Below are 27,076 nucleotides of genomic sequence, written 5' to 3' on the forward strand. Positions count from 1 at the left end.
GGTTTGGCTGGGTTTTCAGTCCAGAGCTGGTTTGAACAGATCTAAGAAAAAAGGAAAAAAACAGTCTGGGGAACTTCTCTGCCTCAGCTAGCTAAAAACTAACTAAAAGCAAAGGAAAGCTCTGTCCCACTGTCTGTCCGTGCTGCAGACAGCACAGTCCAGGAGCAGGATGGGAGACAGTGAGGGCTCTTTCTGAACAGAAACTGTGTGCTGCTTCTTCTTCCCCCCTTCACTCTCAAAGCCAGTCTTAAGACTGGTGCAGAACTTATTATGTAACATAACAAAGTGATTTGAGATACAAACATCATAAAGTCACCCCAGGACAGTCATCAAAGCCACTAGCAAAAAACTTCCATGAATCAGATGAGAGGACACTGAAAGTGAGACAAAACCAGGATTTTTTGTCTGGTTCATATTCTGACCTGGTTGTTTCTTGATGAAACACCACCATATGCTTTAGCTTTCCTATGCCTCTGACACAGTAAAATCAGATCTACGCTAAGCAGGCCAGGTCAATTTCACAACATTATTTTTAACTTTGGATTGGGGATTGAAACACAACAGTTGTTCTTTTGGTTAGTAGTTTTATTACAGAGAAGGAACTGAATAGAATGAGCCCAGAAGTCACAGAGGGTCATGGTTACCCATCTCCTGGTAGTTCAGAGTCCAGAGACCCACAGGACACCTGTTTCTTCAAGTCTACCATATTTCCCCACCTTTCAAAAGGTTTTTCACTACAGCAGGTGGCCAGAATAAGTCCAGGATTGCACAACATCTAGGGACACAACGTCCCCAGGCTGAAAGAGCTGGTTGTTCTGCACTGACATCATGGCCTCTAACCAGCCCTGCAACCATGAGTGAAGTCTGGAGGCTGGGTCTCTTAAACCAACCACCTTTCCATGTCAGTAAAATCCCAATCACACTTGTGTAAGAGTGAGCATGACTCTACTTGCCTTCTTTTAACCCAGACTACACTGTAAAAACACAAGAGCAAGGAGAAAGCTTTCTCACTCCTTCCATCATTTTAGGACAGATGATGGACACACGGACAGACATGTTTAGGACAGATGGGTTTGGTAGCACCAATGCCAGGTACCTCCTGGTTTGCCAAGGCCCCAGAGGTACCAGAGACAGGAGGCAGATCATGGATTATCTAAGTAAGAAATGGAAAATTCTGTAGGATTTGCCTGATCAATATAGACACAAAACAAACAGAATAAACTCCCAGTTCACAAACACATCTCAACCTCATCTGCAAAGCAGAAATTCTGGGAGAAAGCACTCCTGGGTCTCTTGCCCATCCATTCCTAAGTTTTAAAATTTTCCTGTGTGATACATGACACAGTACCAACCATTAGACTTTTTTTTCCATTAAGCAGACACACGTTAAGTAGAAATTCCATCACTGCCATTTATACTTGATATTAAGTGGTTGCCCTTGGGTATTCCTATTACAAATTGTCTAATGATGTCCCTTCCTTTTTATTTCAGCAGAAAGTTGGATTTTCAGTTAAGTATATTTTTAAAATTTCCAGTTGAGGGGTTTGGACTAGTGAGAAGCAGAGACTCATACCACTTGGACCTATTTTTCCACCAGCCTCGCAGAGGTGACACCAAAGTGGCTATCAGCAATAATTCGACTTAAGGGTTTCCATATGCCCACTTAAGAATCCCCAGAGTTTTTTCAGTCTCCTCAACTCAACCCATTTAAATTCAGATTTAACTGACATTGATTTAGGAGTTGGTTTTCCAGGGTTCTGAACACACACCATCAGTTGCAGCTGAAATTCTGAGTTAGCAGCCCTTCTCAATATCAGATCCTTCCTGTTTAAAAGAACAAAAAGCAGATTTGAAGTTTATTAAAGCCAGACCCATATGCTCAAAGGAAGCGTTATTAACTCCCTAAGTGTTTCTGTAAGTTAATATGTCTTTATTAGTTGGCTCTTTTCAACTTACCAAGTGTTGTGGAATAGGCCACTATAAATTACAGAAGCTGTATTTGAACTGGCTTCTAGTAAAACATAACACACCTACTGGAAGATTGTTGTATAAATGTCACCTCCTGCTGAGCAGTCTGGACCAAACCAGATTTTTTTCTACACTACTGCTAACGTACACAAAGTCTTTAATTTGTTTCATGAAACTGGTCCCTGGATAATATTCAGAAGTGACAAAGATGGCAGTAATTCCTTTGTGTGCAGCATCTCAACCATTTTACACTAGCTCTCAATTTGATTCTACATTTGCAGGGGGACAGAAAAAAAATATTGCATCCCTAAATAATTAAATTTATTCTTGTCTCATGCCTGGGCAGACACTAAGTTTTTCTCTGCATGCACCAGTAAAAGGAAGAGATGCTTCTGGGGAAGAGGGACTGATCAAGGACTTTAATTTTTTTGAGGCCATGTAGAATTAGGCAGCAGAGGCCACATATAGATGGATGTAATTACCCACCTTATTTCCAAAGGTACTACAGCTCTTCAGCCCTGGAGATTTACAATCTCCACTTCTACACATACTCCACAGAGTCCCTCCCAGTATTGATCCAAATACAGGAAGGAAAATGATTAAGAAATATCCAGCGTTAGCAAGATTTTAGATTAGTCACCAGCTAGCTGTAAATGCAGCAGGAGTAGCCCTGATTGCATTAACTCACTTCTGGGAGCTCATCTGCCCTCTGGCTTTTTGCAGACTCTGAAACAGCTCTTGCCACATTACTGACTTGGTCTTTCACACTCATTCAGGGCATCTTTGTCAGAAACTTCATTTTGGGCTTGTATGGGCTTTTTTTCTGTAAGAAGAGGGATGCTGAGGAGGTGGGCCTCAGCACAACTGCATCTTCTGCACACTGATCATGTTAACTGCGAGAAGAAATTCCTAATCAGGTAACAAATCACTGGAGACTGATCTTTAAGAGAAATATTTAATGAAAAACAACTCAAGTTCCATTTTTCTTTAAAGGGTGGGAGTTTGCAGGGGGCCAGGCTTCTAAATATCACCGTATCCAGGAGAAACAATTGCTGCCAAGCATTGGCCCCCACATTTGGCTCTTTCTTGCAGCCTGATCACTGCAGGAGAAACATTAATAGCTAAGCTTTCCCTGTTCCTGGCTACCTTAAAATTGTCCCCCCAAAGGTTCTCAGTGCTCATTGGAAGGCTCTTGACATCAGAAACAAAAGTCGAGTGCACCAATGTTGATCCTCCACCCTTACCACCTCAATGCAGATCTTCCAATCAAGCATGGCAGAAAAATGGCACACAGGGCAGAAATTAGCACTTACAAGCATCCTTGTCAATCCCTGCACTTTTCTCCACCCCTTATAATTAACTTGAAATTGCTACTTGATACAATTCTCACCAATATCCAAAAATAGTTATATGTTAATAAAGGACAGGGGAAAAGAAATTTTAGAGTAATCAAGAAAATACTTTTAATCCATGCTAACAGGTGATATTTAAAGTTACAGCTGGTGGTAGTATTTCTCACAGACCAATGCTAAGATGTATTACTAGTAGGCACATTTGTTTTTTTTCAATGCCCTATTTTGTGCAAAGGAGATGACTGAGCAAAAAAATGCAAGGTGAATGCAAGCAATCACAAGAGGCCATTCACCATTCCGCCTACATTTTTTTATGAATACATTCACAGAACTGCAATTGTGCTCATTCCACAAGTAGCTCAGGGAAGAGGGATTAAATCAGACAACCTTTATAATTGTTCCTCAGCTGTCAGTTAGCTTTTTTATCTGCCAGCATGTGTAGACAATATTATTCCATTAACAATGCCACTCATTTAGTGGCATTGGACTGAAACGACAACATTAAGTGGATACTGCAAAAATAAGGGAAAAAAAAATAGGAGTAACAAAGATTATGTAAATCCAAAAAGCTGAAACAGTTAATTGGCTGTTTCTCAAACACCCACAGCAAGTAACATTGACTTCACTGGTGTACCAGTAATTAAAAAGATAATTACTATTTTATTTCAGAAAGTGAGGAACCCTACGAATAAAGTAATGAGAAATTACTTTAGCAGCTTTCAGAAGTGAGAATAGTAACACTGTTCTTATCAAAAGATCCCTGCAGCACCATCACCTTGGGAAGGTTTGCACACAGACTTATCACAAGAGTAATTAGCTAGTTAGAAAGCTAGAAAATACCTCCTCCCCCTTTCACTATCTGAGATCCCAGATATGATTCCAGATGTAAACGGAAAACTAACACTATTACTGTACTTACTTTGATTAAACCTTTTCTGGGCTATGTTCATGAGATAAATGGCTTTGGGCCAATTTTTTTTAAATAAATCCCTCCTGTAACTCCACAGATTGTTTCAGATATGTCAACCTAAACTGAACTTGCCCTTTCATTTGAAACCACTGCTGAAAATGCTAGGCAACCTAGAATTGTACAGAAATACAAGTAATAGAATCATCTAAATCCCAATATTTTAAGTGAAAGAAGAATTACACTTTGCAGAACTGTTTCAATACATGCCCAGCATCTACTGAACAACATCACTGCTGTCTGCTAATGTTGTCACCTTCCTCCTCACCATACAGCTCATCAGAATGCTTGAGCAAGCAAAACCACTCTGGGGTAAGCCAGTACCAGCCACTGCTTGTGCTAGGCTGAAAAACAATAAAGTCCTGAGCTACAAAGGGTGATGTGATTATTAAGAACAGTGCTGAAGGGGTATTTACACTGATGTCACAGAGTGTGAAATACAGAAGGGGCAAGTTGGTGGGTGTGGTACATGTGCAGAGGCACAAACAGCAGAGTAACTCATGGTTACTCACTCATACACAGTCCTCTGGAAAAGGAACCCTTGACAGCTTTTGAAAATAGCCGACAGGCCACTTGGGAAAGAAAGGAGCTTCACAGAAAAGTCTTTTTCTGTACCCAAGAACAAATGCATTCCAAAAAGGAAATTTCAAAGGTTAGAGGAAAGAAAAAGCCCAGAAATGCAAACCAGAAAACACTGATCTAGCAACATGGCCAGCTCTGTGTTTGATAGGGACAGGAAAGGACTGTTCTTACATCAGAGGACACTCGGAACATGCCACGTAAGGATGGTAAAGTTGGAGGACACTGCTGGAACGCATTGCCACAGGAACACCCAGCTTTGCTGTTGGCAGTACTGTTAAACTTGATCAAAAGGTGTTCTGAAAATTGTCATGAGAAATAAGTTATGGGAATGAGTCACCTTTCATGGGCTATTTCTATTCACACTGAACAGCCTGTCTCATGAGAACACACACTTTATAATCCACTTGTAGTCTTTTATTCACACATTTACTTAATCAGCTGCAGCACAGTTAGGAATATCACCAATACCCACCCAAACATATAGAGATCATACACAATAATTGCTCGAGGCAGCAGTTAGTGCTAGTAGTGTTGATTAAGCCTGTTGTGAGATACAGGCTGACACATAAAAAAGCAGTTAATCTTGTACTAGTTATGAAAGCAAAACTTCTGCCTCCCAAGTGCTCTTTATGGAGGGAAAAAACCCAAAAGCCAACAAACTGAAAAGCAGTTTAGGTTTTTTAGTTTGTTTGTTTTTTTTTCATGAAGTGCTGCTGAAAATCATTAGCTGACCAATGACAGCATTTTCTAGTTGCAATTTAAAGCCTGTTCAGAGGTCAATCTGATCTTGAATACCTCCAGGGGCATCCACAGCTTCTCTGGGAAATCTGGTATAGGCATCACAGTAAAGAATTTCTTCTTAATATCTAATCTAAACCTTCTCTGTCAGTTTGAAACCATTCTCCATTGACCTGCCACAGGTCCTTGTCAGTAGTCCCTCCCCATCCTTCTTGCAGGTTCCCCTCAGGCACTGGAAGGCCATGATAGATCTCCATGCAACAACCTCTACATTCCATAAATACAGCATCAGTTGAATTTTAGTCCACTGATGTGCTATTCAGTGTGGGACACCTCAGGTTTTACTGTGGATCAGAAGCTTATGTTTTCTTACACAAATTCACAATGGAGCAATGTAAGAAATTAATTTATTGATGTAACTTTTGGAGAAATTAATACTCAGTGACACAGAGTAGGAAGTCACAAACTGGTATTTTTCCCTGTTTACCTCCAACAGGGATTTCTACATCAGCTCATCCTCTGTCACCCATGCTGTAACTCTTGAGCACAATGAGGGGGACTATGGTTCTTGTTTCAGCTCAAACATTTACTTCTTATATTAACAGTAATTTTATAGGTACCTATAGAGAGTACAATTTCTGGGAAAGTAGCAAATGGAGCTATGATCCCAAACCTCCAGCTCCTCAGGAAAAAAATAGATTCATTATTAATATAGGTTAATCTTCACCCTAAAATGTAAAAGGGAAAGAAAAGGAAAAACAATCTGTCACAGGCACTCTCAAAGTTGGCCAGATTTCAGCTGTTAAGGAAGAGAAAAGCTTTTTGAAATTTGTCTAATACATTAAAATAAACCCCTGATGTAAGTTAAGATAGTATTTGAAAAGCACTTAACAGGATACTAATTCTTTGACAAACACATATTATCAGATTATGAAAGCAGACTGTGATTACTTTATTTTCTTTTTTTTTTACACATAATTACAAAATGTTCTCAGTTAAATGATGAGTTAATTAAAGGTACCCCCTCCACTGCAGGATTCTGTGCATGCAGCACATGTGCAGCATACAAAAATACAAGACCTAACACACGTTTTTCTTATGAAGCTGGCACTATCTGGCCCATCCTTGAGTTACACTCCCCAAAAGGATTGGTCCAACTGTACAGTGCTTAGTCCATCATCATCCACTGAGTTCAGTCTTACTACACTTAACCCTAACAGGAGTTCTGGTGTTGGTGTAAACACCAAGTAGTACAGACAGCATTTTTTTTAAGACTGTGGACAGTTTCCAAGAGATATCCACCTTTACCTCAGCAAATGGGTCTGGCTGAAAATTAGATTTCCATGGCAAGTGAGAAAATGAGGCATTTCAAGGCTCATTTCCTTTCTTCAGTACTTGTGAGAGAGAATCATCTGTGCTCACTCACTGGAGGAGAAACATGTGCAAGGCTGTACCCAGCTTATACAAAGAGAGGGCAAGATTATACCACCCTACATTATTTAGGGAACTAGACGAGACTCCTGATCAGAGGACTTGGCTGTATCACTCCTAGAAACCATCCCAACAAGGATGAAGAGTATGACATTAGAGCAGCAAACCAGCATGAACCACAAATATTTGCTGGTTTTCAAGGGGAACTGTTAAACTTCAAGTTTCAAAATAAAGGACTCTCAGAAATCCAGCAGAGGCCAAAAAATGTGTAACACAGAACAACCTGCTATGTGATGTAAGCCGTGGAACTTTAATGAATGAGTGGCGCTAGGAAACCTACATTTCGTAATGGACTACAGCATCTAGAGCAGATGGAAAAGCTGCTGTTAGAGCTGTAACTGTGTCACAGATTCTTGCTTGCAGGACAACCCAGGATGATGGAGGCAGTAACAGGCCTCCTGTCCATCTGCACAAAGCACAAGAAACCTGACAGACCACTGTTTGTGCCACAGAGCTAGGCGCAGGCTTGCCAAACACAGCCTTGTAATGTCAAGTGCTGACTAAGCCAAGAAACAGGAGCCACCATGACAAGGAACAGAAGAAACTGCTGCTCACCACAATGAGAAATTCCAATTCTCCATTTCCTCCAGGAAAGAAACCTTTCTGCTGAGAGGCTTCTTGTTCGGTACCACAGCATATGAAACAGAGAAAGAGCAAAGAAAACAAGCAGGGTATTTGTGGAGAGATCAGAGTTGCATTTGTCGTGTTACCGAGTGCTGGACAGAGCTGTTCTGGTCACACACCATAACTCCTCTGCATGTTTTCTACATCCCTGATTCTGAAAGCCACTTAAGCATCTGCATAACATTCAATATATGTGTCTAATTACAATACATTGTTTACATCTGAAAGTGGACTGTGTAAAACCAACTCTAACCCAAAATAATCCATTACACTTTCTGGTACGATCATGTTATCAAGTCCAACTACAAGGTTGGCAGAGTATAGTTCTGAACATTTGGCCTAGAGTTTTTCTTCCTCCAGAAAATCCAGGAAAAGGAACAGGTAAGGATTCAACAGCAACAAAAATCCCCAAACTTATGGGTTGGCTTTATTGCTATCTCTCAGGACAAACCACAGTGCTGACCTTCAGATACAGAGGGTGCATGATGGGGATGGGGGTGGGCAGGATAGGACACAGACAACACAACATGAACTCTTGTATCCTCCCCATCTCTACTTCAGTGTGACTTAACCTCTCTTAACAGTCTTCTGTGTCTGTGGAACGTTTTTAGCAATTGCTAACTAAGAACCTGGTTGCAGGGTCTAAAGAATAAACCTAAAACCATGTGTTAAGGTTCAATACACAGGTGCTTAGAATGGAATTCTGAAAACAATTGTGCTGTACACTGAAATACAGTACTTGATTATTTTCAGTGCTTTCACCCCATCCTGAATTGAGACAGTGCTAAACAGACTCAATTAGTTCAATACAAAAAGGCAACACTCCATTTAGCAAAGTAGTTAATTATAATATTTATTCTATCAAACAATGCTGAAAATATAAGATTAAAAAATGTTCCATGCATTTCATAAAATACAGAGAAAGGCATTGTCATAATCAAAGCAGAATAAGCAAGCCAAATCTCATCTGAAAATCCTGAGAGCTCCACTCTCCACATTACATCATATGAATATAAAAAGCATATCCAGGAAAAAGAGCAGTCTGCAGAAAGTGGCAGGTTATCTGTCAATAACTGGGATGAGTACATCCTCCGACGAGTTTTGCCATTACCTTTCTTACTACAAAACCACGCAACGTGCTTTCCTTGCTATCCAGTTCCTGGCATTGTCTTTGGCTAGGAAACCAGGATAGCATGGCAGAATTCACATTTAGTTGCTGTCCAGAGAGGTACTAGGACCCAAAACATAGGTAGCTATGGAAAGGTATCAGGATCCAGTGGGTGAGAGGGAATGGCTGCTGTTCCCCTTCTGAAAGCAGGCTACAGGGACATGTCTTGACTCTCTTCCCAGGAGCACAGCGGGTGGAAGAAGCATGGGAGGAAGAGGGAAATGTATCTAGTACCTCTTTAAGAACCCCAGTTACACAAAAGACATGCTATATTACAGATGGATGCTGAGAGCAACACCTACATTTAGGTTAAAAATGACACTGCTATAAATCTTCTTACTGAAAGCTTTTGATCCAGCTCCCTCTCCTCAACCTACATTACTCGGTTTGGCTTTAGCAAAGCTGTTACAAGATCCTTCTCTAGCTTTTCTTTTACAGAATCTCCCAGACTTCCACAACAGTTAACAAACTCATATCCACCAAACACAAAGCCAGCTTAATTCTGGGCTGATATAAAAGCAGCTCCATTTTTGTGCTGGGAACACCCCAGTCCTGCCACAGCTGTATTTGGAGAGGGCAGTGTAGCAAAAGGAAGAACAAGGCTCCACATACACCAACACTGCTGCCCCGAAAGCCCCACCCCATGAAGACTTAGGAACACCATAATGAAAGAATTTCATGTGGGGAGGAGCAAAGGGAAGAGAACAGACTGGGATCCTTTGCCCTGCACCTGAGGATGCATCCACTCTTCAGAACAGCATTCTTCCTCCTGCCACCTCCCAAGCCACCTCTGCTGCAGCGCTGAAGGTTCTGCATCGGCCTCCTGAGAATGATGCACCAAGTGGGGAAGATTGTTATGGTTGAAAAAGTGGTTTTCATGTTGATTCTTAAAAACATAAAGCTAGAAACCCCTATTTTTAAAAATTTTTCAGTGAAGTGTAATTTAGCCTGTAGCACAAAGTATTACAAAATTAGAAGTAAGATATAGAATTGCCCATGCTACACCTTAACTCTCTCCCTTTGCATATACATATCAGGAATATGACTTTATATCATATGGTCTTTTCAATTTCCAATTCCCAGAAGAAACCTATTTCATTCCCTGCACAGGCACAAGGGAGTCAGAAAGAAGACTCCATAGGAAATCCCATGTCCAGCATTTCTCTCTTGGAGTGCTTGCAGCTAGAATAATGGTTTTTTTGGTAAAGTTTTTAAAGTTCAATTATGTTTTATGTGCTCCATTTAGCTTGCATTAAAAAACAGAAAATGCTATAAGAAATTAAGAAATTCACAGGTCTCCACAGGCTTTGGTGAAACACAAAGAGTCTTCTTTAAAAACAACTGTCCAGCTTCCTCTATAGTGGAAGTCCTGTGTTGTCCATGTAAACATTACACAGAGTCTTTGTACCACCCACTAAGTTCTTTGCTTCAATCAACTATTTGTGCCCAAAAGCACATCCTTATATTTCTTCCTACACCACAGCCATCCTCCTACACCACAATAGATGTAACAAAACAGGAATTAATCACAGGCTGGATACGCACAGGGATTGCTGCTGTTTACTTCTGTCTTCGCAGCCTTGGCAAGTTTGGTTGAGTTCTGCTGCGCTTTGCCTTGCTCCTCTCCAGTTAGCAGGGCTTTTATTTCCGAGGGGATTTTCCCTTGGTCCATGGCCATGCACCACTGCTTGTACTGAAATATGCAAACACATTAGGCCTTAGCAAACTGCCAGGATCACATTAGCAGACAAAACGGGGCTGTAATCTTTACCTTCCGGTATATTCATTTAAGGTCTGAATGTACTGAGCTGAAGCCTCTTACAAAACTGCAGAGCCCTAATGAGCTGAGCACGTGGCCATGGCCACATACCTGGCCTCAGCAGAGCCTCTTTCAGTCAATAAACTGCTACTCAGAGGCAGCACTAGACAGAATACTGTAATTATTAAACAACATGGAACACTCCGTGCAATTTCTCACTGCTGGCATGCGAGAATACCGTTCCAGTTCATGGCCTATTAAAAACAAATATTTCACATGACTCTGGGGCTGATGGACTATTAAGAGGTCCTTTCCCATTGCGCAACGCACAGTGGAAGCACATGTGCCTTATTCCTACTTCCCTCATCTTAAATCCTTCATTGCCAAATCCTGAAGAACATCAAAAACTTGTGGACAGTTGGCTGGCTTTTCACCTGATCCTAAACCTGCTGACTTGTAGTGATTAGCCCTGCCCACTCTAACAAACCTAAAGCCAGGTCAAGGCAGTGTCCTCAGCACTGGTGACATTTCAATGACACCGCTGTGTCTTTATTTCCTGATGAAACATTCTCTTTGGTTAATGCTGTTTATTTGGCCAAGACCCCCATCTTACACATCCTAAAACCACCTACACAGAGAGCATCCTGCAAGAAACCACCTCCCCAACAGGGAAGCAATGACACCCTGTGGATATATGTTTGCCCTTTGATATTTCAATACCTCCTCCCACAATCTACCTCAGCCAAAGGTTTTTCAAAACCAAACATTTCAAAGACAACAGACTCAAATGTAGTGGCACTTTCTTCACTTGCTTCCAGTCCAGAACCAGCAGATACCTTGTCACATGAATTAGTATTCTATACAACAAAGCAGGCAAACAGCTGGATGCATCTGATGTTTTGATACCTCCTGGCTAGCCAAATGCCACTGTCAGTCACCATGCTCCCGAGAACAAGTGTTCATGAGGACAGGTCCCAGATAATACTGACAGTTAGGTTAAATGATAGTTCCTTACCATTTCAAGCTCTTCTCTGAGAGCACAGATGGCTCGCTCTCTGCTTGAAACCAGTTCTTCCAAGTACTGGTACCTCAGCTTCTTCCTGGCTCTGCACTCTCTTGCACTCTGACGACTTCTTTCGAGTTTTGCCTTCAAGTCTATCTTGGCTGGTTTACGACCTCGTTTGCCTGGTTTCTTTACCTTGCCTCCAACCACCTGGAAAGGAAGGGCACAAAAAAGATCCTGTTCTGCAAAGGAACCATGTGACTGTAACTACTAGGAGTCTCAAGTATAAAATCTTGCATATACATTCTGAAGCAACAGAGGAAATAAGAACACTGAGCTGTGAAGTTTTCAGGACTTTCTCCAGCAGCTCTATTTCTCTCTCCTACTGGGGAGCCCAGAACTGAACACACTACGTCAGGTATCTACAAGGGTATCTGGGTATTGAGGAAGCATAATCAGCTTTTAGTGAAATTGCTTTCATATCACCAACAGCCCCTGCTCTAGCAGGTCTGGAAATATTATATTATAGAGATTAATACTTCAATTTAGAAAAAAATATATTTGTTTCTATCAATATAATGCAAAACTTAGTTTTGATGCAGTCAACAGTTTCAGCCTACTCTAAATTCAGAATTATTCACTAGACAGCTGAGCCTCCTTGGGCTAGATTTCTTTCACAGTAACCTTGAAACGTTTTGCTAAACAGGGAACTCAGTCACACTGAGTCCTATCACTGTTGCTTCTGGTCCAGTAGTACATCACCACTCTGGCCATGTTCACCTTCAAAACATTACTCCACAGCCTGATGAGTCACCTCACACAACCTGTCAGTGCCAAACTATCCCTGTTCCTAACGCAGATCCCCTTGCAAAAATGTAACTACCTAGTTTCTTGCCCTGTGGAATGCAGGTTTTGTGGTCACTTTCCCCTCTTCTTTGTGGCTCCTTTTTTACAGGTCTGAGAGCTTCTCCTGCTACAAATAAAAATAAAAAAAAAAAAAAAACAGAAACAAAAAATACCCTCAAACCTGCTTCCTCTGTGTTTACTCTGTGTTTCCCCAGTCAAATATTTTACTCTTAACACGGAGGCATGGCACAAGAAAGTCTTAATATGGTCTGAAGCTCAGTTCACTGGTCATTGAGCTGTATCATCTGGTAAGCATTACATCAGCCACACATCCCAGCTCCCCTCTGAAGTGAGGACTTCTCTTTATTTGCATTCTGACCACACTATTTGACTGGAGGGAGTGTGGAGAAATACACCTAACACACCTGCATACAATAATTTCACTGCTGCCTTAGCATTTCACCATCCCAGATACAGACAGACCTTTTCTAATAGTCAGTGTTCAAAATATCACAGTTCACCATTTAAAAAAAGGCACTTTTACTGTGAAAAGCTACAAAATTTGTAAATTTTAACATTCAAAGAAGTCACTTGTTCTGCAAACTTAGCAAGCTGCAATAAAAACAATAACATAGTGAATTGATGTGCCAGAATGAAGAGGGGGAAAGAAAAGGATTATACAATTAAGCCTATTCTTTCTTTGGAAAGTGAGTCAACAATCACATGCCAACATAATCCTACCCTCTCTGTATTTGTCCCTCCTGATTTACTCAAAAGTAGCTGCCTACCATAAGCAAATGAAAGAACAGAAAGTACTTAATGGACATCTATGATAATGAAAGAAACACAATACATTCAGAAGAGCAAAGGAAAACAAATTAAGCTCTTTCCCACTTCAATTGCTGAATACAGTTTAAATAATTCTTTATTTCACCAAGGTGCTCCCTTTAAGATTTTCTAGTTCAGAATCTAATGGAGTTCAAAGATAAAACTAACCAGATATGGCCATATGGGGCAGGAGCTCTAAAGAAGGGAAAATGACCGTTCTCTTGCAGGCATGATGAGGTCTGTCCTCCCATGGAAACACATTCCTGGCTATGGATGGTGTGATCCATATTCCCAGCTCAGCAGAAGGTAAAACTACACAGAATCTTCCCAGGTGGAGCTGTAGGTACTCACAATTTGCTATCTATTATTACTTGCACTTGAAAGATTGATGAATATTACATTATACACACTACAGCCAAAGTACTTCAGTTCTCAAAGACAATTAGCACCTAAGGTTTTTCTGTGCTAATGCAAGGTAGTTCAAAGCAAATGTTTGAATTCAAGAGCCAGGTAAGGTCTTGTAGAGACATTCACTGCAGCTCTCTTAAAAAACCTTGGCCATGCTGGGTTCTGACCCTCTAGAACTTGAGTGAGCTGGCACTCAAGACTGGGGCCCCAGCACACCTTGCTACACTCGTTCTCTTTTCTGTGAGCAAAAACGTACCTTGAGTCCTAATCCTGAACAGGAGCATTGACAGCCATGCCCTCTCCCCAAAGCCTCAGGTGGGTGAATGGTTCCCACCACACCATTTCTCACAATCAGCAAGTTAAAGACTGCTTAGCACATGGCAAATGCATCCTGGATCCACCATTATTGCTTTCCCTTTGTTCACTCCAGAGAACTTTCTACAGACAGGTGTGCCAACTGCTCTCCCTCCAAGATCTTTAACCACTGCAGCAGCCCTGCAGACAAGCTCCCTTAGGGCAGGAAAAAGGCTTGTACCTCTTCAACCATTCAAGCATGGTTACTTGCCAATGCTCTAACCACCAGGACTACGAAGATAATGAAAAGCTTCCTTCCCTTTTGACTCTAAGCACTAACACCCTAATAATCTGCCTTCACACCATCCCCAAAGATTCATACTGTTTTCATGGCTCCTGGAGTTCACCACACAATGACACATCACCCTGCAAAGGCAGCAACAGCAAGCAATTTAATCAAATCCTGCATCCTCAGTTTTTTCCTCACCAAAATTTAGAAGCACCTGCTGTAACCTTAAGCAACCCAGCTGGGGAAAAGAAGACCAGAGAAATCCTTTGCCCCAATCCAGCATTTCAGTATCTCCCTGGTTTGCAGTCCTGTTTGCCTGCTCAGTTGCTATGCTGATGTGACAGAAAGAAGACAAAGCAGAAATGATAGTTGATGTTGAACATGGCAACAGACCAAGCCAACAGGTTTTGTCCCTTTGTATTCCTCTGGAGTTTATAAAGGGATGTGATCTATTAGCATTCAGCAGTGGAGATTTGGGATTTTTCAGGGAGACATACGCAATCAAGACTCAGAACAACATGAATCATATATCTTTTCACAGAAACATTAATAAAGGCATGTATTAGTTTGAGATCTGACCAAGTTCCCATTTCAGTTCTCTCAGACTTCAGAAAATAAAAGAACTCTTTGCTCAAGCACATGGTGTGACTCTTGAGCTGTCCTACACAGGGCCAGAATTGGACTCAATGATCCTGATGGCTCCCTTCCAACTCAGCCTATTCTGTGATTCCACAATTTCCTTTTAATACTCTACTTAGATCATAACCTCATTCTTGCTTCCCATCAGTGTTCAGCCACAAAGTTATTTGACCTGAAATTGGAAATAGCTGCAATTACTTGACCTGATAAAGAAAATTCCTCAGACTTCTGGATTTTTTTATTAGAAGCATGCAGCAGCTCTCTCCAAAATCCTTGCCAGAATGCACAGCAGAGAGGCTCTCCTCAGGAAGGAGATGCACACATAGAGCTACTAGCCCTCACAGCCCTGAGGAGCTGAGCCCCTCAGATAGAAGACTTGGATAAAGTTGGCCTCATGACATCCGCAAGTTTGAATTAATTTAGCAGATTAAAGCAACACTATCTCAGGCACTGGTCAGCAACACTGATCAGCAATGCTAATCACACTGACCAAGTCAGCATCTCCCGAAAGCTCTGAGACCATTTACCAATAAACAAGCAGCTCCATTAACCAGTACTTGAAATCCATTTAAAGCTGACTCTTCATTCCACTGGCAGCTGAACGTATAGATATGAAGAACTTAATGGAACATGGAACTAGTGATCATCTACAGAATTTATACAGAACTATAAAAACAATTAGTAAGAAATAAAACCTAGGTGCTGTGTTACAGTAGAAAGGGGAAGAATCTATTCCCACTTGCAAATATTTTTACAAAATCAGAAAGCAAATGAAGCCAGTCACAAGTCTCCTAATAAAGATGAAGTTTTCTGATCTTTTAATTGAAAGCATACTACTCACAGTAGCAGTACAAAACCCAGCTAGAGAGCATGCTTGTTATTCCTCCATTTCATGACATATATATGCCAAACACAATTATTTTACCTTCACTGGCAGACAAAATGCATCCGATGATGATCCAAAAATGGAAGATACCATACAGTGAGCAAACATGATCTAAGTCTTAAGCAGATGTATCAACAGAAATTAATCCTAAAACTCTTACCGTACAAAGTGCTTCATGTCCTAAGAATGTCATATTCAGTACAGATGCAAAAAGAATACTGTCTTTGCTGCAACATCTGTTTTAAAAAAGCATGAGCTAGGACTAAATATCAACTTTTCATAAAGTGCTATGCAGGCACCCAGATGGGTAAGTGCTGAAGTTCAGAGCATCAGTCACGCACATGCCACCTTGCCACTCCGCAGGTGACAACCCTGCTCTTCCCCAAGGAAGGACTTACAGCCTCACACAAGAATTATGCCCACCACTGTGCCCTACACATTCTCTCAGTTCACACTAACACTTTTCTAAACCTGTCTCTGTTAGAACTTGGGCTTAGGGATGGTCATCCTCCCAGCCCACTGTAACAATGAAATAAAACTTTTCTAGTTGGTTTAGAGGATTTAATGTCCTCCACTTCGCTCTCTCCTTGCAAATATGAGCTGATGCATCATCTCAGCAATGCTGAGCAGGAGCTTCTTAAAACATTTAATGATTTGAAATTGCTGATATCAAATTAGAACCAAAGCTGTTAAGGTTTTATATTTCCAAGCAAGCAGTAATGAGAATGCTTTATGTTTGGTCATGATCCTGGGTGGAAGACTTTTCCAGAACATTGAGAATCTGCATACTCTGAAAAAGCCCTGAAGGATGAAAACCTAGCAGCACACTGAGAACCTGTATACTCTGAAAAAGCCCTGAAGGATGAAAACGTAAGTGACAGATTGACATTTAAGAAACAAAGAGAAACACCTAAGGAAGTTTAGGCTGCTGGAGGCTGATGGGAGTTTTTCTCCTGGCCAATAATTGGCCATTTCTGAGAATTGACAGTAGTTTTGACCATTGAAAAGTGAGATCAACCTGTGAACACCACCTTAAGACCTAAGCCCGGGAATTTCTTTGTCTCTTTGTTTGCTGGCAGTGAAAGGTAATAGGGCTCTAGCTGGCTCTCATCCCCTCCCCAGGCCATGCGGCCCGGGCGGGGGCTGGGCTGGGCCTGCCCTGGCTCCCCGGCAGGAGATGGAGCCTGCGGGATTTCTCCCGGGCCCAGGCCAGGGCTGGGCTCTGCTACAGCTTCCCTGGAAGCTTCCAGAGTGGCTTCCAGGGGTCCCCGGCTCTGAGCGCTGCTGAGCTGAAACGTGGCACTGTGAACACCTGCGGCTTGAGCAAGATTTTAACCCTTTTACTACCCAGATGAGACTTGCAGATTTAATCTTTTTTCCAGGAAGAAGGCAAGAGAGAGTGATTCACAGGTAAAGAGACAACATAAACTACCAAAGACAGTGCAGAATGGAATTAAGCTTAAGATAGGAAGAGAAATAAGGAGATGCTTTAATAAGCTGAAATATTCTTTTGTTAAAGCTATGGAGATGGACAATAATGTTCTGAAAAAACTCCTTTAATTCATGAGAGAGTATTTTGGTAGGAATGGAGTATTTCAAAGTGTGGATTTAAGCAAATGGTGAAGTAGTTGTGATCTTATGAGATGCTGGAACAGAAAAAAGAGAAGTGATAGTTGTTGAAAATTTGTGGCCCTTAAGAAGCAAAAAGAAAACTTCTGTTTCCAGAGAGGCTCACAGAGACAGATGAAGAGAACTTTAGCCTTTGAATAACTTATCCTTAAAATGACACCCCATCTTGACTCATGACCCAGGAACACACCTCAGAGTGGTGTGAAATGGGAAGAAAGGACTGATGACAGAGTTTTCCGGGCAGCTGGCATCAGAAAAATAGAAAACCATGAGAAAATGGTTTTCCTGTGAAAAACTCCATAAATTGACAAAAGAGAACTTTTTTTCCTCTGCAAAGACTGATGAAAAGACTATAGCAAAGTTGAGACTGTTTTAACCTCTAGGGAATATTTTATCTATTAGTAAAGGCCTGTCTGCACAAACCAGCCTTTGGAATAAGTCGTGATATTAAAGGCTAAAGTCCTTGAAACTTTCTTGCAGAAGAGAGAGTAAAGCAAAACAATATCCCTCTGTACAGGAGAAAAAATGTAAACCTGTGTGTATTAGCCAATAGTAACTTGCTTAGCCCGTGGACCCTGTAGAACCCTATAAAAGGTGTGCTAAAGATAGAAATAAACAGCGTTCACATTTACTTCTGTGAAGGGTCGTGAATAGCTGGCGGTCTCTCAATATCTGGTGCCTTGAACGGGACCCTGCGGGCAGGGGGGCTTCGGCGAGTCCACACACGGTGGGACAAAGCCTTGGACGGAGGTTGGTGGAGCAGATCTGAGCACGGACAGACGCTGCCTCGGATCGGTACCAGACAGACGACCTGAGCGCGGTGAAAAGGGCGTCAGGTCGTTGGGGGAGTCAGAAGGCGGAGGAGTAAGTGAGGGGTCGCGCCCCTCCCCCTGCTGTGGCCGCATGAAAAATGGATGTGGAGTTTGCAGCAGCTAAAAAACTGCTTCTAAGCATTATCATTAAACGAAGTGAAGCAGTCAGGGAAAAGGCCCTGGAAAGGCTTGTTGTATAGGCAAATGAATATGGGCACCTTGCAGCGCCCCCACTGCAAGCAGTTGAAAAATGGACGGATATAAGGGATCCAATGTGGGAAACGGCAATCACAGAAAAGAGCAAAGACGCGGTAGTGCGCGGTTCGATAGTCCACCCAAACCATGGGGGAGCACTGAGGTGTGTGCAGAGAACAAAGGCACCCCCAGAGCACAGGCAGTGCAGAAAAAGCTCCAAGGCCATGCTGAACAATTACAGAAGCAGTTGAGCAGAAACAGGTGGCTCAGACAGCTTCAAAGAGAGACAAAATAGCGAAAAAAATTGCTAACTATATGGTATCTAGTTCAAAATTCATCACTGTAATTAAAAGTTGATAAGCTGCAATGGTCACCGTTGTTACCACCTGGCCCTGAGAGACTTTTCATGTAACATCGCCTGCTTTTGTAAAATCATGCCCTTTTTTCCTCTATCTGTGAACAGCGAGAGAGATTGAGAGAAAGAACTGCATTTGTTAAAGTTAACTTTGTGAGGTTTTTTTCCTTCTCTCCGTTTTTCCTCTCTGCGAGAGTATGTGGGGGATGTGAAGAAAGATAACAGCAGCAGAGAGCAGCAACAGAGCGGGCAGTCCACCCCCCGCCCTGCTACCTAAGAAAAAGCACCGGGATAGCGTACCCAGTTTGTTAAAAAGTCATGATTCATTGGTTTTTTAAAATGTTTTTATATACCCTTTTAGAGTTAATTTTGTGTTTTAAGTAATTATGAGTGTATGCGGTTGCAGTTTTTAGAGTTTTACTAGAGAAATTATTGTGATTCTTTGAAAGTTTAAAAAGCCACTTTTCAAAAAAAAGGTGTTTAAAATGAATATTAACAGAAGTTACCTTGCAATAATTAGTTTTAAAACCTAAGGTTAAAATATAGTGTGATTTACAGCTACTAAGAAAACAACCTTCCAATTAATGTTATCTACAAAAGAGATTTATGGTTTAAAAAAGTAATTAGCTAAGAGAACTTTACTATACAAGACAAAGTTAAGTTAAAGCATATATTACCTATTTTCTTGTTTTTTCCACAATTTTAATAAGGTCATTTTAATGTGAGTCCTTTTGTTATATAAAACATATATAACAGCATATATACCAATTTGGACTTCAGATTTTGATTATGTTTCTGAAAAGTGCTACAAAATCTGAATGGCAACTTGCCAAATCCTGTGTTGTTGTGGTTTTTCTCTAGAAAAACTACACTTTATAATCCTAACCAATTTAAGCATATACTAGGCAAATTCCTGTTATAAATAGATATTTTTAGTAACATTTGCAGTTATTGTGAGTAATTTTCAAAGCTAGATGACATAAAGCTGTGATGCATTTGTTACATTTTTATAATCTTTATAGTGAATCCATGTTATTGTTATATTGTGTTTAAAAGGTATATATCAAACCTTTAGTTGCCTTTTTGTAATAACAGAATAAGATTAAGTTATGTTTTTATTTAATATAGATTAAATGTTAACAGAATTAAGAAAAGTCAAGTTTTATTATGTTTAGGCTTGAATTTTTTTAAGTTAAGTTTTATAACTTGGATATTATTTTAAGGTTAAGTTTTGTTATTTCCTTTTATTATAATTAATTTTTACCAGGTTCAAATATTGTTTCATTTAAATTGTTTTATGTTTTATTGGAGACTCTTGTCTAAACTGCAAAGTATAGTTATTTTCCTAGAGATGAAGATAACAACAACTGAAACAGCCGTGATAGAACACTGATGAACCTGCTTGTGGATAGAAGTGAATGCAGTCTGTAACACCCTTGATTTCATCCGTTTTATTGTTTGTTGCAATCTATGCAGTTTTTGTTTTTTATAGCTTTATTATTTTTCAGTGCTTCCAGAATTCCAAGAAAATGTACCATTGCTGAGGGTCGGCTGCCATGGGAGAGGCTTCAGGTTAAACCAACTGCTGAATGGTTTAATTGGTCTGGTACCTAAGGCTTCTGATCATTTGCTTTGTACAAATGCATTTTAACAGTTTGCTGTGCTGTAAGCATCTTATAGCTGCTACTACTGAAAAACCTTGTTTTAAAAATGAGTTAAGAAGCATCTTTCCAGTTTAAAGCCTAAGGCCTTGACTTTACCTGGATGGAATGTTTGCCAACAGATCCAGATGTTTTCTGTACCAAATCAGTATTTGAGTCACTTTTTGACTCAGCAATTTGACCCTATTAATATGACAGCTGGATCAATTTTGAAGTGAGCTTGGAGAATCATTTCCAGAGGTGGTTATCCAATCCTTCACTAATTTTTTTTGTTTGTTTGCAGACTATGAGATGCTGGTGCAGTGTTTTAGTAGTTAATAGTAGTTTTACATTACATATCTTATTAATAATGTTTATTATGTGATTGATTTTTAACTGCTGCAAGTTTTTATTTATCGTGTATATGGTTTTGTGTTAATGTTGATGTGTATAACAGAAGTACATCTCATTTTTATTTAAAAAAAAACAAAACAAAAAAACGGGGGAAATTGATGCCCTAAAAGCATTGGATTAGTGTAATTAATTAACTTCAAGGGGAAAAGTGTCCGTGTTTTGTCGGCAGGTTCAAAAAGGTCAGCTGTTCATCTGACCAGACTGTCTGCCTCTGAAAACATGAGATCCAGTGAACAGAGATGTCATCACACAACCTTGATATTCCAGACAAGATCAGAAGTGGAGCTGCCAGGACACAGTTGGGTCTGAAAACTACATAGACAGTTTGCCAACAGAAATTTTGTTTTGTTGTCATGATGTTGTGTCCTTACTAATTTTTTTCAGTTGTTCTCTGTTTTAAGATTTAAAAAGATGTGAAGAACAACCTGAACATCGAAGCCCTCAGTCACCGATCAGCTGCCAGCTGACATCATGAGAGCAACAGACGTTCCAAGACTGAATCATATTAAATCATTGTTTGTAAGAAGAATTTTATGGAAGATCTAAAAGAGTGTAGAGACTCCATCTAATTGTATATAAAGCAAATTGTAGTTGTGTGTTTACCCTTTCAGCAAATTGCTTTCACGCTTAGACTACATATATACCAGAGCACGTGTGTTAAAAGTAGTTAGATAATAGTTTAAGATAAAGAGTTTAGCCTGTGTAGTAATCGTTATGTTAGTATAAAGTATAAGCATTCCCCCCCCTCAAGAGGTAGTGTAAGCATCTTTGGAAGTTCATTTAACGTTAAAGCTTTAGCTGTGAGTTTGCAAGTATGATGTCATTTACATGGAACAAACTGCTTATGGTAACTGTGCTGTGTATAGTCCTGACCAACTGTCTGCTAACATCCAAGTGACAGAACATATGGGTCACTCTGGCACATTGAACTGGCCAAAGGTCAATGTGTCTGAGCCTAGCCACACCTGGAGATCCTTTTGCACCTGTCTCATAGGAGTCCCTGAATGGGATCCTCAAGCATTTAAAGGTTTAGTTAGTAACGAGACTCGACTGAATCAACTGGCAATGTTGCAAGAGTGCAATCACACTGTTGGCTTCACATTAAGACAACTTGAAGCCTGCTGGCAAGCGAAAATTATTGAAGTTCTCAATGTTACCATAGGCCCCCCAGAAGAATTAGATTTTTTAGGTTCCACCAATACCTCAGGTGGAACAACAAAAAGCCATTCTAACAAAGTAATGCAGCACTGGGCTACAGTCAACCCTATAGTTGATCTCGTTACTCACACTAAAAGTAAAGCCTTTATTTGCGGTGCAATCTCACAGGACAATTACCAAAGCGATTACCTAGTTCCATATTCCTAATCTGTGGAGATATAGCATGGAATGGAGTTCCTGCTAGTCCACACGGAAGACCCTGTCATCTTAGAAAACTTACTTTGTTCCATCCAAGCTTACACCAATTGCTGAATGTAGCTGATAAAATAAAAAACATCAAACAGTCAAAGCCTGAATGAATTATAATGTGATGATGTTAGAGACCCAGACTTTTGGAATTGTGGTATAATATGGGCAGCCTCCTTCTTCATTCCAGGAGCAGCTGCTGCTAAAGGATTAGCAACTCTAAAAAGGCTCGCTTGCTAGACTAGGAAGGAATTAAACTTAACATCCACAATGTTAAGTGAACTTTCAGCCGATGTGAGTAGAGTACGTCATGCAGTATTGCAAAATCGAGCTGCAATTGACTTCTTCCTCTTAACACAAGGACATGGTTGTGAGGAGTCTGAAGGCATGTGCTGCTTGAATCTTACTGATCATTCAGTTTCCATCCACAAGCAATTAAGGCAGCTGCAGAATGGGTTACATGCCCTGAAAAAAAACAGTGACCCCATTGGAGTTCGTTCGCCAGCTGAGGTATCACTGGATGGTTGAGGTCTCTTGTGCTAGAAAGGGGACAGATTTTACTTATGGTGTTAATTGTGACAGTGGTTTTAAGTTGTATGTTATCTTGTCTTCGTAGAAGTGTAGAATGAGTGGCATCCAAAGCCTGGCTTGTGCAAAAAGAGAAAGGGGGATTTGTAGGAAGTATTTTATATTATATTAGTAAATTAGTATATTATATTAGTAAAGGCCTGTCTGCACAAACCAGCCTTTGGAATAAGTCATGATATTAAAGGCTAAAGTCCTTGAAACCTTCCTGCAGAAGAGAGAGTAAAGCAAAACAATATCCCTCTGTACAGGAGAAAAAATGTAAACCTGTGTGTATTAGCCAATAGTAACCTGCTTAGCCCGCGGACCCCGTAGAACCCTACAAAAGGTGTGCTAAAGATAGAAATAAACGGCGTTCACTTTTATTTCTGTGAAGGGACGTGAATAGCTGGCGGTCTCAATATTAGCCACCAGGTTTTTTTGTCTCTGTGTTGTCATGTGAACAAGGAGAATGGTTGGGTAGTGGAGAAAAGAGTTTCTGGAAGTTTTATTCCGTTTTCTTATTCTTGTAGTTTTGTTAATAAATTTTCTTTATTACTTTTAAGTTTTAAGCCTGTTTTGCTCTCCTTCTAATCCATATCTCACAGCAAGAAATTAGTAAGTTTTTCTAGTGATTTTTTAGCAAATGCTTTAAAACCATGACAACATAGCAGCCCATCTCCTTAATAACTGAGGTCATCTCCACAGTAGCTCTGTCCCTGCTGTGGCATTCTGGGCATTACCCAGAGCTGACTCCAAGACTGCCTGGGAGATCTCTCTCTCCCTGACCCCAGTCAGCCCCACCAGCAAGGGTCACAGGCTACAAGACAGCTCATGGCCAAAGACCCCTCAAGCTCTATATTTGAAACACAAGCGTTCACACCTGGCTTGTTCCCACACTCCCTCCAAGGGACACCTGCATCCCCACAATTAAGACTCAGGACCATACAGGACTGAGTATATGATGTCTTACAGCCAGGCTGTGTGGAAAGCAGCCCAGCTCCTTGAGTGTAGCCTTCTGCTGAGAACCGTTTGCTCTAAGTCCCTTTGCTCAGCCCTACTCTAAGTAGTTGCATTGAAAAGGAAAGCTGCGTGAACACCAGAGCAAGACATCAACAGTTGTGGTGTCCCCTATAAAAGCCTCTGTAATTAATACAAAAGATTGCAGTTAGCTGTATAAAACTGTATTTTGATGTTTACTAACGAGAGTTATCAGCTTCTTTCCCTAGCCCCTATTCTCTGCTTCCCAATGCATATAACAAATATATAATATGTAGTCTTGTAAACTAACCAAGAAACTTCATCTATAAAGGCTGAAACCACTGTTAACAGACCTTCTCCTTTCTCCTCTCTCCAGATACTTCAGAGGTGCACAAGTGTTGTTTCAACAGGAATGAATTGCAAATGAACAGCTAAATCACTAAACTCTTTCCCTGCCACACCCAATAGCTCAAACCACAGCAAGAAGTGAGTCCAGTACTTGAACAACCCCTAGATTAAAAGCAGTTCTGTAAAAGAAAAAGTCATGCTTTGGTTTGGGTTTTTTTTGTTGTTGTTGTTTTCTTGGGGTTTTGTTTTGTTTTGTTTTTTGTGGGTTTTTGTTTCATTTTTTTGTGTGCGTCTCTGTGTGTGAATTTAAGAACATCCTTCTGAAATGAAATGTAAAATTTTTCTAGATCTGATGTTAAGATATTCTGCCTCTCTTTATTTCTTGTTATTTCCTTCCAGTTTTGAGGAATGTGTTAACAAGAACCATTCTTCTAATGCTCTCTTAAACCAGATAAGGCTAAATTAAAGTGCACAATGAATTAGGGAAAACTGCAGCCTGCAAGCAAAATTCTAAATTCTTTGTGTCACATAGATGAAGGTAAACACTAAACTTGGTTGCAGGCAGTTATAGAACGGTCACTACACTGCAAAAACAATTTAGTTGATTGATTTTTTGCAAGGAAAGTCCTTTCACAGGCCAACCCCCTCAGCAAGGAGGAAAGCATGACTTGGTGGAATTTTTAGGAGATTTCAAGGACGTGATGGCTCCAGTTTTAACCACAATGGCCATAAAAATATGTATAACATAGGTAGAAATAGTACTTGCCTCATCCTGACACAGCAACATGCAATAGGAAAAGCCCTCCCAAGGGAAATCGCATCTCTTGAACAGAGTCACCAAACAGGGTAACCTGTGGCCTCATGAACTGTAAAAACTGTACTTGGGAGTAAAGATAGCAAGAAGAGTGAATATTCCACTCTGTTGCTTTTTCCTATTCAACTCAACATAAATTGAAAAAAAAGACCAAATATTTGACTTACTGACTGGGTAAATAGATTTATTTAGTGAATGAGTGTCTTGGGTTGCAATGCAAGATGTAACCAAAAGTATGTATTCTATCACCATCTGTTAAAACCAGGTGGGGCAGTTTTCTTTGGTTTTGGTTTTTTTTCTTCTTGTGCTACTGTATTTTTATTTTAATTTTTCTAGTAAAGAACTGTTATTCCTATTCCCATATCTTTGCCTGAGACCTCCTTGATTTCAAGGTTATAATAATATGGGGGAGGGATGTGTGTTACATTTTTCCATTTCAAGGGAGGTTTTTGCCTTCCTTAGCAGACACCTGTCTTTTCAAACCAATACAATGTGTTAAAAATGTTTCAGGTAAAAAAGAAAAAAAAGTCAGACTAACAGGACTCCACATGACACAATGGTAAACCAAAAACTATTTTTAAATTAAAATCTGGAAGTTGAGTAGTACAAATAGCCTAAGTCTGACAGAGAAGAACACAAAAAGAAATAAAAATCAGATAATGCACATGAACTATATATGCCTCCAGAATTAAATCCTCCAGATGTTGCAAACTATTACCCCAATTACACAAAATTTCAAGCAGTTCCAAGTTGTGAAATATCAGTGGTGCAGATTTCCCCCAAACTCCTCCACAGCTTTCAGAGAAGGCCTTAATAAAATAAAACAGTATACCTGTTAAAATAGCAGATCACCATAAACCTTTCATAGTCTCACAATACATTCTGTGGATTGCAAAATAATTACTGATGCTTCTAAACTTTTTTTATTCCATAAGAAATTGTGTCAAGTATTTTTCTTCCACTTTGAAATAAGTCAGATCATCACAGGCTGTGTAATTTTGTTCTAATAAAATTCCAGTAGTGTCTCCAGCACGACCCCCAGGCTAACACATAACCAGCACTCCAGGGAGCTCACTCCAACCAAACTCAGCTGAGAAGTCTGAGCTGCAAAATGCTGCACTGAGCGGACACAGCAGCTGTCCCTGCAGGCCCTGCTTTAGGGGCACCCCAGTAGAAGCAGGAGAAAGACACGTTCCTTGTATGTCTTCTCATGTTCAGCTCTGCTCGGGTGGAAGCTCTGCACCTTCAGGGATGCCACTGTGCTGCTTTCATGAGATTCTTCCAGTGCTGGAAAGATCCAAGCTTCAGCACACAGTACAAGGCTGCAACCCACGCTGCTGCCCTCATACCTTGTCATTTGTGCACAGTTGCTATTTATCTAACAAATTCAGGGTGCTATTGGGAGCATGAGCCACTGTACCACACCACTGGTGGTATCCAGCCTTTGGCCCATGCCTGGAGCTTTAAGGAAACGGCAGAAGGAACACCGAAGCGCTGCAAGCAAGAACTAAGGGGGCAACCCTTTCTTCCTGGTGACTGCAGCAAGCAGAGCCCTTCAAGAGCAGATTTCAGAAGGCTCCCTTCACCAAGAGCCTCACCAGCTGCCTTGGGCCCCAGCTCCCGGGTGGGCCCCGTAGCCCCTTACCTTGCTGTCATCCATGTGTACCACCAGCCCCGATCCGCCTCGCCTCAGCCCCTGCACGAGGAGTAGGCGCAGCCGCCCCGGCGGACACCAGCGTTTACCGGCGTTTACAGAGCCTCACGGCCGCCGGCGGCCGCCGCCATCACCCGCCGCCATATTTGTTTACACTGAGGGACGCGGTAGCTCTGGCAGAGCGGTGCTCGCTGGGAAGTATAGTCTTGTTCGGCCCCGTCGCCATTGGCAGTCATCCTGATGGGGACGAGAAAAACTACAACTCCCAGCAGAAGCATCCGAGGAGCGGCGCGGCGATTGGTCCTCGCCTCGCCGGCCGGGCGAACTACATTTCCCAGGAGGCTGCGAGAGTTTCCCCGCCTCGCCGCAACAACTGAATTTGTTGTTTTGTTGGTGTGTGTTTGTTTATTTGTGTTTTCTCTAT

The 27,076-nt window shown here is 41.0% G+C and overlaps 1 protein-coding gene across 2 annotated transcripts; it reads right to left on the minus strand.

The window, feature by feature from the left end:
• Positions 1-26,867, minus strand: LOC131592633 (cAMP-responsive element-binding protein-like 2). 2 transcript variants are annotated; one of them, XM_058864255.1, is made up of 4 exons: positions 26,644-26,867; positions 11,665-11,862; positions 10,436-10,583; positions 1-41 (listed from the first exon to the last, which is right to left on the minus strand). In XM_058864255.1, exons 1-4 carry the CDS (start codon positions 26,656-26,658, stop codon positions 16-18), a joined length of 387 nt encoding a protein of 128 aa, XP_058720238.1. In that variant the 5' UTR covers positions 26,659-26,867; the 3' UTR covers positions 1-15. The 2 variants fall into 2 exon arrangements, with proteins under 2 accessions (XP_058720238.1, XP_058720239.1); XM_058864256.1 differs by lacking the exon at positions 1-41 and adding an exon at positions 8,579-9,713 and having other exon boundaries at positions 26,644-26,862.
• Positions 26,868-27,076: the final 209 nt, after the last annotated feature.

The sequence above is a fragment of the Poecile atricapillus genome, chromosome Z, assembly GCF_030490865.1.
Source record: "Poecile atricapillus isolate bPoeAtr1 chromosome Z, bPoeAtr1.hap1, whole genome shotgun sequence".
NCBI lineage: Eukaryota > Metazoa > Chordata > Aves > Passeriformes > Paridae > Poecile > Poecile atricapillus.

Excerpts from the sequence above, each read along its gene's own strand:
- LOC131592633 (XM_058864255.1), bottom strand. Across the intron at positions 10,584-11,664 it reads TCAGAGAAGAGCTTGAAATG|TACAAGCAGTGGTGCATGGC; the intron begins GTAAGGAACTAT and ends TGCATATTTCAG. Across the intron at positions 42-10,435 it reads AGTAAACAGCAGCAATCCCT|ATCTGTTCAAACCAGCTCTG; the intron begins GTGCGTATCCAG and ends CTTTTTTCTTAG.